The 13,074-nt window shown below is 38.5% G+C and overlaps 1 protein-coding gene across 3 annotated transcripts in view; it reads right to left on the bottom strand.

Moving 5' to 3' along the window:
* MET (MET proto-oncogene, receptor tyrosine kinase) overlaps window positions 1-13,074 on the bottom strand; it is a 93,935-nt gene that overhangs the window by 46,011 nt on the left and 34,850 nt on the right. For all 3 annotated transcript variants that reach the window (XM_067315041.1, XM_067315056.1, XM_067315049.1), the window contains exon 4: window positions 944-1,078. In XM_067315041.1, coding sequence (XP_067171142.1) covers window positions 944-1,078 — 135 coding nt within the window. The remainder of the gene's footprint in view (window positions 1-943; window positions 1,079-13,074) is intronic.

The following is a 13,074-nucleotide window of genomic DNA, read 5'->3' as shown; positions in this document are numbered from 1 at the left end:
CAAGTGCTGTTGTTTAACAACTACCATCAGTAACCTTATTATTTAATAATTATTTAAAGTATTAAAATAATGATTATAATAGTTACTCTCAATATGTGATAATTATTTTACTCAAAATTTTAATACTAGTATATAACTATGTTACTATGCAAGTACACTATACTTTATACCTCAATACCATTCTTAAACTAATTTTGGACATGTTTTCTTTCAAGATTATTCTGATAAATATCTCATATATTTCTAGTAAATGATTAATAACTGTCTACTGATGGCTGATGTATTTCTATAAATTCTTATAGAACTCAAGGGGTCAAATTATTGCTTACAGTTATAGTTTAGGATTATCTATAATATTATCTGCTAATACAATGATGTTCTAAACCCATTCTATAACGTAAATCCTACTTATGACAGTAGTGTATTTATGACATCTCTTCATCTTTTATTAGGCTTTTGTAAACTAGACATTAAAGTAATCTTAAAACTATGAACTTCAACTTTAAACACATATGCATGTGTATGTGTGCATGCACATATGCACACACATCCCTATTTAAATAGTTAGAATATTATGACACAAACCAACAAAAGCCAGGAAATTCTGAACACCATTCTTTCCTTAAGCCATTGTGTGTTTTTCTTTGCAAGCACTTGAATTAAGGACAGGGTTTCAGCCTTAAATTTGCATTTCCTGGCTTTTTGTTGGTTTATATCACCATTCTTGCATTATTTAAACATTTCTCAATATTAATCTGTTGATTTGTTTAGTACGGAAAAAAAAACCTCCAAGCAAAAAAACTCCAACATTCCCAAGGGAATGGAAAGGCTGAGAGGATGCAGAACATAAAGCAGTCTTCTGAATAGTTGCTCTTACTGAAAGTTGCTTCTGTGAATGTGGGTTTACACAGTGCACAATATGATTAGATTATGAACCACTCACCTTTTTTCCAGTCACTACCAGGGTATAGCCATCTGCTACTAACGAATGCTCGACAACAACTTGGGGAGAGATGGGGTGGGAGTCTAGCTGAAAACTGACATGTGGAGCTGTGGATTCTGAACGGGAAATCACTATCTAAAAAAGAAAGAAATCCTTAAAATCAGCAGGCAGTGTGTGACACATGCACACAGCTCAACGTTCTCACCTTCCTGCTACTTTTCTGCTGGTATTAATTACTTTGTATTACATTGCATAATATTTTGCATAATGTTCCATCATGATCTGATTAAACCTTTACAAAATACACTTTATTTAACACAGCAAGTCATGGCTGTTGGAGGATCTTCAAAATATACCATATTTATAAAAATATGAAGGAATCATTGCATGCTTTCTAGTCCTTTACTTTCAAGTATTTATAAATCAACTGTGAAAAATAAAGCTGGGTCATTTAGTCAGCCTTGCTACATTGAAGAGAAAAACAATTTTATCTACAATGTTTATTTTAAAGAATCTTAAACTCCAGGCCTTAGAAGGTCAAAGATATTTCCATTTATTTTCATGTTGATCCTTCAGTCTGAAAAGTAAAATTTGCCTTGTGTATTTGATATTTATGAATTTCAAGCTGGGGAGAGGGAGGGAGGGTGGAGTACCCACTGGACTTGCTGCAATGTTATATTACTATATATTTTAGAGCATGAAGATGTTACTTTTGGAAAGAACATTTAAGCAATAAGGAAAAAAAAAGGAAGACTGAGGAGTTGCCACTATCGTCACTGTCTTTAGGATCCCAAATAGCATCTAACAGAGAGAATAAGGCATGGTCATGGATTCAATACCATATCGTCTGTAGCCTATACCAGTCAAAGAGGCTTCATTGGCATGACAAGCTCTAAGGGAATTGCTAATATGTATGAAGGAGACAGACCCTCTTTGGTCTTTGGAAACTTTGGAAAGTTTGATCTTTCAGAGGCAAATCTGATGCCCCAGAAAAAGCCTATGCATGTGTCTGAGGTTAAGGGCTGCTTCTCCTTCCCTGTTCTTCCTTCCCACCTCTGTGTCTATATGGTCTGGTCCCCATGTACGGGGAGGCTGTTAGAGTGCAAAGCTTTGGCTGTTGGGAGGCGCGGGTTGTTGCTGCGGGTAGTGCTGCAAGGCCGCAAGCTCGCTGCCCCGGATCATGCTCCTCCTGGTTTCTGAAGAGCTGGGCATCCAGGAGCTCCTTCAACAATAGGGAGAGCCAGAGGCTCCCACAGAAGATGTTCCAAAACAGGAGCCTAATTTAGTTGTCCTGAAGCTCCCTCACAACTGCCTTCTCTGTGTCTATTGATTTTAAGAGATCTTAGGGAGATTAGTCACACTAGTATGAAAATCCCCCACTAGTCATCTCTCTGCATCTTGAGTTACCTAAATATTTCTGAGAATTTGGGCCTCTTCGTGCAAACACATACTTAACTTTACTATTGTAACTTTGTTGACTTTAATGGGATGAGTCATGGCTGTTAAGCATAGGCATAAAGCATCTGCAGATTGGGGTGGATATTTGATAGCAAGATTTTATAGGTTTGGGTCTGCGATCCAGAAGGATGTGCGCCCAAATGTGATAGCACCAGGCAACAAAGGCAGAGGATTGTTTACATTAAGGGAAGATCATGTTCTTGTTTCAAAAGCTGCACCATGTGTAGTTTACTTAAGGAATTTAGATAATCAACATTTGTTGAGAAGTTGAGATTCAATGGAGTTCATTATTTAAAAAGATAGAAGTCATTCTGGAAATAACTTGCATGTCAAATGTTTAATTTTTTACTATAATGAAGCTTTTCTTCTGACTCCTAAGCCAGCATTAGAACAGCTAGGACATTGACTTACACAATTTCACTGGCTTTCCACACTGCCAAGGTCTTTCAACAAGATGGCTGACTCCAAAACTAGACTTAAGGATGCTGTAATTACAGCTGATGTTTTGCTGTAATTCAAAACTTAAATAAAATATATAAGCAGCTAATTCATGGTGATAAGTGCTTCACATCCCAGAGGTATTTGCAGCTTGGGGTTACACGAGGCTTTCTTTCCTTTAAGATGAAACTGGCTGTGTTAAAGAATTTACTATAGGTTTGTCTTACATTACAGAAAATACAGCTTTTAGAAATCAATAAGGTCTGATCATTTTCAGTGACACAGAAGTATGGTCTCTGACACAGTGTATTAGGGCATGAGTTTTTATATTCAGGAGAATGAAAAATAAAATGAACTGCAAAACTGCATGAAAAAGCTTGATTAATGTTGGCATTATGGAGAGAGGTAGTACCACAGCTGCAAATACCTTTTTAGTTGATCATTAGCCATGTCTCATCTCGAATACCCACTGCTATAAAATGCTAAGAATTCTTTTCTATCATTAATCCAGGCTTCCTCTTATTGCCAAACATTCTTTCTGATTGAGCCACAGAGTTAACCCTTTAAATCTGCCTGAGTTGCAACCTCAGAACAATACATGAAAATTTGGATCCCACTTCTACAATCCTGGAAAATTATTTGGTTCTTTAAGCACTGCCTGACCTTTATTTTACTGTGGCTGATAGTCAAATCACCTGCTCAAAGCCGAAGGGAATAGACTTTGACCTCATGACATACAGGAAGCCTGAATTACAACTCCTAACTCACTTGGGACTATGGAATAAAAGACTTTACAGTTTGCTTAGAACTGATATACTAGGCTACAGTGTTGCAGCAAAAGATTCATGATGCAAAAATGCTCTTTCTGGCCTATATAACTGTGCAGCTTTTGCATGCATCAGACCAGTCCTTGTAATTCTGTAATACCCTTATCTGACATAATTCTGAAGAGAAAGGCAATTTTAAGACAGGTTCTACCACAGGAAGAAGCAGCTACTTAGGACTCCAGTATTGTTCTCAGAAACCTGTGTTATTTACTGCTTGGGACTGGAGTGGTATGTATACCATGTGGCATGACTCTATGGAATTCATGAAAATGGTGTAGTAGGACAGAAGTATTTCTCTTTACAAAGACTATAAAGCTAATCATCCAAATGGTTCATTTTTTTACAGTTTAGTGAGAATTCAAGCATCTCTCCAGTGCATACAAGCAGTGAAAGGATATCTACGTGCCTGCACTGAAGCAGATAGGAGAGAGGGAAGGTCTTGTGGAGATAAATAATTGACTAAAAGAAAAGAAACAGGTTAGCAGTAAATGGTCAGTTATTGCAATAGCAACAGAGGTCACCAGAGGTGTTCTGCAAGGATCAGTGCTGGGATCCATGCTGTTCAACATATTCATAAATGAGTTGGAAAAGTGAGTGAGCAGTCCAGTGACAAAGTTTGCCGATGATTTGAAGATATTCAAGGTGAGGAGGACAAACTATGAAGGATGGCAGAAGGACTTTACAAGACAGAGTGTCAAGGTAATAAAATGGCAGATGAAATACGACAAAGAAGATAAATTTAAGGTGATACATGATAGATAGTTCCATGAAAGCAGCATCTCACTGCTCAGCAGCAGTCAAAAAAAACATCTCCAAAAACCCAAATCAGAAGTTAGGCATTATTAGAAAAGAATTAGAGAACAAATTAGAAAACTTCCTATATCATTATATAAATCTATGGCTGGCCCACTCCTAGAATTCTCTGGTTGCTTCATCACACAAAGAACATGTTAGAACAGGAAAAGGTTCAGAGAAGGGCAACAGAGATGATCAAAAGGCTGAAATGGATGCCCCATGAAGAATGACTGAGTAGTAAAGTTGACCTTATCAGGGGGATATGATAAAAGCATAGAGAATCTCCCTGTCAGGAGGGAGTGGACAGAAACTGGCCATCTCCTGTCTCATCCAATAAAAAAACTAAACCCCATCAGACAAAAGTGAGGGTCAGGTTCAAAACAAACAGAAGGGGAAGACTCCTTAGAAGTGTGTACTGGACCTATGGAAATCCTTGCCAAAGGACGTGAATGTGCAGAGACTGTACATTCAAGAGAAACTCAACACATGGAGAAGAGCTCCACTGGAGTTTACAAAACTGACAATACGCAATAGCTCAGGAAATCCCCAGAAGTGAAAATAGTTGGAGGCTTGGAGGAGGAGGTATTACATATGTTTTCCCTCATCCCTAGGCATCCACTTGTCACCACAGCTGGAGACAAAGCATTGAGCTGGATGGACCTGTGATCTGAATCAGTGTGGCTGTTCTTATGTTCTTACAAATAACCCTCCTGAAAAGTACATTCATAATCAGTAACTACAACCCCACACATCCTTCTCAAAGCAAGAAAATATTTAAGTCTTCTGTCTAAGAAGAACATGGCTACTCAAGTAAAACACTAAGAAGATGGCTTAATTTACTAGCATATGTTTACTCTTGATGTTCAGAAAAGGCACATAATAGGCACTAAAACACACATATATATATATATACACATACATAGATACATACACACATATAAAATCTTTCAGTGTAGCTCAGAGCACTTCCACAAAGATAAGGGTCAACAGATTAATTAATATATCCTTTATAATGGAAGTCGGTGATCACTTAAGTCCATGAACATCAAATGAATTAATTTAAATATTCTTTCATTACTGTTAGTCAGCCTTAAGTCAGACGACTTGACTGTAGGTTAATTTATAGATAATTTTGCAAATTAAGACTGTAATAATTTCAGTTAAAAAGCAACATGCAACAGCTTTTTTTTAAAATCATTCTGATGCTCAGTCCTGCTAGTCAGCAGGATTGAATTACAAATGTTACTGTGTGCATGTCGAAATATCTTCTGCAAAGATGAGAGGCCTTCTTAAAGCAATCCCATCTAAGTATCATATTGTTATTTTTTCCCTAGATGTCTGGCAGGTGGAGGCCATTACCCAGAGAGGTAGGCTCAGGGTTAACTTTATTGTGTAATGCCTCAAATGCCCCAGGATATGCAGCATAGCCTTGCGAAGGGCACATATGCAGCTTGCTGAATGCTGTATATCATTCTAATCCATTGAGAGTACAATGGATCTGCTCTGAAGGGTGTAAGCTTTTCTACTGGAACTGAATATTAAAATATGTGTGCTTTCAAAACAGTTATTCAGCACCAGGTGTTAATTTTAATTTGACTCTATAGATTTAGCAGTATTCAATATTTGATATTTTATTCTGGGAACATGAAGACATTCTTTACCACAAAGGCAAGAACTGCTATTATAAAACCTGTTAAATAGTGAACCCTATATACAAAAATGTTATTTATGTAGATTTTGACACTGATATCTGATGGTTTAAAAATAGTAAAGTGGAAAGAATTGCAACTAATCACATTCCTGTAAATCATGTGTTTATATTTTGCATTTAGCCTTAAGCAGGTCAGATTGCCAGGTTGGTAACTGGTCCACTGAGGACAGGCAGAAACAAGCACTGAAAGCCTTTTCGATGACTTCACTATTACCCCATCGCCCTTTCGTCCTTCCAGCCCTGTCAGAATGAAGCTCCATGCTCATTTATTTCTTGGCCTTCTTGCACTTGTTTCCAGTGTGGCTTGCCATTTACACCAGTGGGTTTTGTTATGACTATATTTGTCTAGTAGGAAATGAACTAGATCAAAAGAAGTTTGATCAATTTGAAGGCAGAAATGACTTCCAGTATGCAGTGGTATGAACTGGGTTTGAATTACTGTGCTGAAAGATGCAAAGCTCTGTGCTTCTTTGCACTGAGTCAGCTCATGTTGTTAATAGCACCATGGGTACAAGCCTCCATTCCTGAAGCAGCGAGGCCTTGCCACTTTGTTGTTTGCAAGAGGAGAGCAATACTGAAAAGCTAGCTCTCTTCTTACTGAATTTTGGGACATAGCTTACCAGGCTCTGAGTGCAGTTACCAAATAAAAAGCAGATGTGATTATCTTTGTCTATACTCATTTCAGTAACATGTATTATATTCCCTGGCACCTAACCTCTGAAAGCAGCTATGACACATGCTAATTTATCCCTTGTCAGGGAAATGCGATATATGTCTTATAGTTTGGTCTTGGTTTTGTTTGTTTTTAATCATAAGTATTCCTGGAAAATCAGTGTGGCTATTAAGCGTGCTGTCCATTCGGATATGAAAGCCAATAGATTTGTGTTTGGCCTGTGAAAATTTCCCAGATCACAGATCTGTGAGAGCCCAGTCCCTATTCCTCATCATACAGAACTAGGGGCACCAAATGAAATGATAAGGCAGCAGGTTAAGAAAACCCCAAAGGAAGCTCTTCGTCATTCAGAGCATAATGAAATTATAGAACTCATTGTCACAGGATACTGTGAAGGACAAAAGAACAAATAATTTCAAAAAGCAGTAGCAAAATCCATGGAAATGAAGTCCATCAAGGTCTATTAAACACCAGATGTGGATACAATGTCCAGCTCAGGAAATCCCTGTGCCACAGAATGCCAGAAGCAGGAGGGTACTGGGAGAAGTGTCTCTGTGTGTTTGCCTGCCTCATGTTCCTCCCTTAACCAGCCTGGCCACTACCAGAGATAGCACATCCGGCTCCTTGAACCTTTATTCTAACCCCATACACACCTTTGCATGTGAAAAATCTGATTAAAAATATTGGAATATAATAGGTGCCGTGAATAAAGCTTATTATTCTTTACTGTTTTGTGTAAAGATGTGTAGAGAGGCCCCAAGGAGGGTGAGTGCCCTATTGTGCGAGACGTGCTTCAAGCCAGCGAGGCATATCTATGCCATCATGAGTCCCTACTCATGCTTCGGTCCTTGTGCTCCAAGCAATTTTCAGTCCAGAAACTGTTCAGACAAGACAGTGCGTGACCATGTTTTGCTAACTCTTGGCTTCTCAACTAGAGCTGGCTCATATCCAGCCAGATTGGACAGGGCTGAAGCCAGCGTGTGGCTGACTCTTCCTCAGAGTGCCTGTATACCTCTGGGGAAGACACTCCTTTTCTCCAGGAGCAACAGAATGGACCTCCTCCTGTGCCATGAAGATGAGTGGATCCATGGGGGAGCTCCTCACTCCACAAGCAGCCCCCAAAGCACTGCTGTCAGGGCTCCCTCTGCCCTGTTGCACACTGAGTTTCACTGGTATAGCCAGAAGGTCCCTAAGTGATATGACTCTCCTGCCAAAATTTCATCTGAAGAGAGTGGCTGCCTATAATAATTGCAAAACTTACAGTGAAAACTTCCCTATCTCCTTCTTCCTGAAGTAGGTCACCAACGAGCAACACATTTGCTTGGGCTTTACCTTCCTGAGGCCAGCTTCAGTCACAGGGAGCATATATAGTATTCTGCTTCCAAATGTAGTATCATACCAAAAACCAGCTTCTGCATACATCAGAGGCATCAGTCTCTTGTTTATGGGTAAGTCCAAACCAAATGTGAGCTTTTCAGAACAAATCTTGTTACAGTTTCCCGAACCCCACTCTCTCCAGAGCTTTCAGAAAGATTTCCCCTTCCTGAAGAACATTGCCCTTTTCTTAATCACCCCCAAATCACTCTCTGAAATAATACCAAACTTCAGGGAAAGAAAGTTTCATCTTGGAACTGAGCAAAAGTAGAAGATATTTTAGTTCAATATATTATGGAGGTTTTGTGACAAACTACAGTTTCCCCAAAATACTGGCTGGTAATGAAAGTGTCTTTTCCAGTCATGAGTCATATTCTCAGCACAGCTTCTTTGACTTGAGTGGAGTAAGACTGATTTACATCAGCTGAAAATCTGATTCCACAACTATAGCAGTGTGACTGTATGCTATTTTCTAATCAAATAACTACTGTGAAATACCTGATTCACTTTGCACCCAACAGCTGTACTTTTAGCCTATGTTCCCAGTCACACTCTGAAAACAAGCACAATAAGAAGGGCTGAAACAGCTGCAACTTCTCAACAGAAAAAAAAGAAAGGGAGAGAGAAAAACTTGTTGTCAGACTCTAGGTTAGGAAGGAAGTAAAACCATTTTTCTTAACCGTCTCATGCATGTCAGCTGCCTTAGAAAAATTATTGCTGCTCTGTTTTGTAACAGAAGCTCCACAATATTTAGTAAACTGCAAACTCCAATCTTTTCATGGCCGAATACAGGTTTAACACTTCTGATTCACCCAAAACATGCTCAGTATGTCAATGGGCTGCAATTACTCTCCAGGAGATCTCTGGAATTTACCTCCTGGCCCCAATTATCTTCCTTAAAAGAGCTCATGAATCTTCTGTATTTGGACCATCTAGATCAATATGATTTTAGTTTTAGATTTTGGCTGAAAAAATATGCAGGTTGTGGAGGTTGTGTATCCTTTCCAGTGTTAGTGCTTTCCAGAGCTGTTAAAATGAATAATTCTCTTTGTTCTAACTAAAAGCACCAGCAGCAATAACAGGTGACTATTCACCGGTTGGATAAAACATACCTGCTTTTGCATTCCAAATATTGGCTCCTCAGATGCTTTTTTTAAAGAAGCAAAATACAGGCCATATTCTGATATGATTTGGGTCATTAGCACAGTGATGAGTAATGCCATAACCTTCAAAGGAATCACTTGTAAAGATAGGAACTATTCATTGTGATTCTGTTCTAAATACATCAAAACACAGAATCAGCTAGCCATCATTTAAAGAATGAAAAATTTTGGTCTCAAAAACTATATATTAATCTTCCATTGATTTTGCAGTAATGTTGTACTGTAGTTGTGTGATTTACAGTGAAAAATAGATGGAATCAGAGATGAGGGGTGGGTAGGAAGGCAGAAATTAGTGAGTAGAAGAAAAAGTAGAAGGGTATGGAAAAACAGCAAGAACAAGAAAAGAAAGAAAGTAACCAAGTGGTTGGCTGCTAATCAAGTATAAGCAAGTATACGGGGAGAATATGAGAAACATTTTCAAATACATGTGTCTGGGGTTGAACATCAACGGCTTGCTGCTGCACCTACTGGCTTCCACAGCACAGGTTTGGAGCTTCAGTTCAGCTTAGGAGATGTGATCACGGTTTTTCAAACACACATTTTTCCACAAAAGGTTTCTTAATAATTTGTAAAAACTGAATTAATATAGCAAAACTGTTCATTAATTTCTCCTGTGTTTCATATTTGAGCACTTCAGGGTGCAATTTTCAGAGACAGAGGCATTGAACTACTATTTCTTTTAACCTCATGGAGGATTGCTATTGTTGAAATTTATGCCACAAACTAAATTGCCTAAATAGGAACTTAAGATTTGGTATTTCAAAGAATGAGGGTCTAAATACAAGAGGAAGTAGGCACCTGAATACACTGGAAGAGCTGAACTGAGTTTCTAACTTTAGAAATCTATACGTGAATATTTTGTTATTTTGCTTTTAAATAACTGCCATGAAAATATGGTCTTGTTAAGATATTAACACAATATAACGAGATTTAAAAGAGGGTCTCTGAGAGATAAAATTTTGCAACTAATTACCTCTGAAAGCAATTCTATCTCTGAAGGGAAATAATCAACTGTGAATAGTTACAAGTAGTTTGCACATAAAAACTCAAACTTTTCCATGTACAAAAAACAACGAGCTAAAAATATGAGTGTAAATAACAAATTGTGCAAAAGTTGGGCATGCAAAAAGATAAAAACTGAGGCTCCTTTGCATTATGCTCTAGTAGATTTGTGAATAAAACAAAGAAAAACATCATTACATTTCTTTGCTAAGAAACATGGGGAAGGGATTGGGGATATTGTTTTGATGAATTAAGTCATCGTTAGATAAATCTGATTTTTTTAAACCATTATACCTCAGTAATGCTAATTTAATAGCTTCGTCTTTAATGATCTACATCTCATTGCAGTTAATAGCTGTATTTTCATAGAAACTCTATTGCAAATCTGCTTTAGTTGGGCATTTGCTAATGAACATGTTTGAAAGCACTTCCTAAATAACTATTAGTGTAAAAAAAAGATTTAATGTAAGTGAATATTAAATTCTGGAAAATGCTGGGTCTCCTGTATCCTGGAGACCTAGTATTATTTCCAAGGTGATTTTGAGGCAAAAAAAAAAAAAAAAAAAAACTAAGTTTTTTAGTTGGAGGTAGTATCATTAAAGGTAGTCGATATGCTTATTTTCTTGCTGGTTGCACTAAACCCTCAAAGAAAGAGCTCATACTTATTACAATATGAGCCCAACGCTAACTTCCTTCTGTAACTCAAGCCAATCTAATTCAATGATGAGAATACTTCTGCTAATGGCAATGTGCGATTTACACAATAGCCTTTCTTTTGATCTGTAACTGAACCTAGAATGGGAAATGTACCCTGGAAACATTTTAATTGTTCCATGAGTTGGACAAAAGTCTGAATGAAGTGTCTGGTGCAGGACTTGAATGAATAATTCAAAGAATGTTACTAATAAAAATAACGCTGCCTTGCTCTTTCTACCAAAGCTCTCTAAAAGCTTTGTCCCAGCCCAGAACGAATGCTATGGAAAAGACAGCAACTGTTATTAACTGTATTTTGTGGATAAGGAAATAGCTTCAGAAAGGCTAAACACGTTGCTCATCTTCACTGTGTGAACCAGTAGCTACATTTAAGAACAGAGAATAGGTTGCTCTGGTGCTCAATGTGTAACTCTTAGCACTTGCCTTTCTTGCACTGAAGACTACCTGCAGTTCAAAGATGACAAAGTCTTCATGAGAAGTTCAGATAAAATTAGCTGAGTTGTCACTGAACATTTTGTTAAATTCATACATTTTAGAGGGAAAGAGAAATATAATTCACTCTGATTTTCTCCCCTGTTTTCCACCTGTCCTTTGTGGTAGATTACTTCTTTGACCTCCCTCCTGGCAGGAACACTACAGATTGTGCGTTGTGGGGCAGGTTCTGCATACAGCCCGTGCAGAAGGCAGTTGTGGAGGTATAGGAATCCTTTTGTCCAAAAAGGGTGCCTATAGTGAGCTGACGAATATTGGGGACAGTATGTCCCCATACCCTAAATACTGTACGTGGTAAGGGAAAGAAAAAAGGGAAGGCTTGTTTTCTAATCCTATCTGATGACTTACAAAACACAAAGATGTCTGTCTATGAAAGATACATGTGCCCAAGTGTTTTTCTAATGGAGGGTTACCAGAAATGGGAAAACTGGAAGGGCACAGCAACTCATGATGGCCTTCTGATCAGGTTTCAGTTAATGATGGTTAAGGGATAACACTGCTAATATTGATAACTCTCTGCAACCTTCAGACCAAGAAGTGCCAAAGACTGCCAGCACTTGAGGGAGCCCACTGATGGAAGAATAATACTGGCAGAGTTTAAAAGGACACAGTCCCTTGGGTGCACGAGGGATCCAGGCTGAGACGTGCACCCAGGCCAGACCCTGCTGCAGCTGGAGAAGCCAAGACCTCCAAGGAGGCCACTGCAGGATGGCAGTGCTTGAAATAAGATGGGTGGATAGAAAGAGCCCTTGTTGCTTTCAAAATATTTTGTTCTCAAATGTTTTATTTTGCCTGCTAAATTTTCAAAAGACTGTTGGCCTTATGGGTTAGATTTATTTCTTTAGTTTCCTGCAAAGAAGGCATCTAGTGTAATCTAACTATCTAGGTTAGTAGTGTACTCAATGGAGGGAGACAAACTTCTCCAGAGTGTGATTTATCCACTTATTATGGAAATCCTGTTTGAGGACAGGATGAATTGCTGACTGAAAGGACAGAGTGAGAAAAGAATGAGCAAGAGCCCTAAAATCTAAGAAGATGCACTCAGAAAATAGAAGAGGCGCTAATCTCAACTTCACAGCTAGGGGTATGTTAGCAAATAATTTGGTGCCATAGGAGTGGATCAATAGACAGAAACAGCTCATGCATCTTCACTATAACCTGTCTGGGCATTTTACTTTAAACTAGGTTTAATCTGATTCCCTAGACTAAATGACCATAGAAAGCATATATTCGAAGCTGTTTGAAGAACTAGTCACCTGTCTGCCCCTGGCTGGTGCTGGTGCATGTTTGATATGTACCCAGGATGGAGCTTTCAGTTATGTTTCCTTTGCAAGCAATCTAGTTTGTATTCACCAAAACTGCTCTGTGAGCAGAACCGGCCTGCAGTGAGTGGTGATCGTGGGGGAACTTGCTCCAAAACCATTGCTCCAAAACACAATGCCCATGTAAACACCTAGAATGCCAAATGCACTATTTAGTGCTTT

This window comes from Apteryx mantelli, chromosome 1 (assembly GCF_036417845.1).
Source record: "Apteryx mantelli isolate bAptMan1 chromosome 1, bAptMan1.hap1, whole genome shotgun sequence".
Lineage (NCBI taxonomy): Eukaryota > Metazoa > Chordata > Aves > Apterygiformes > Apterygidae > Apteryx > Apteryx mantelli.
The sequence above is the reverse complement of the archived record's forward strand: the minus strand, read 5'-3'. Positions and strand labels throughout refer to the sequence as shown.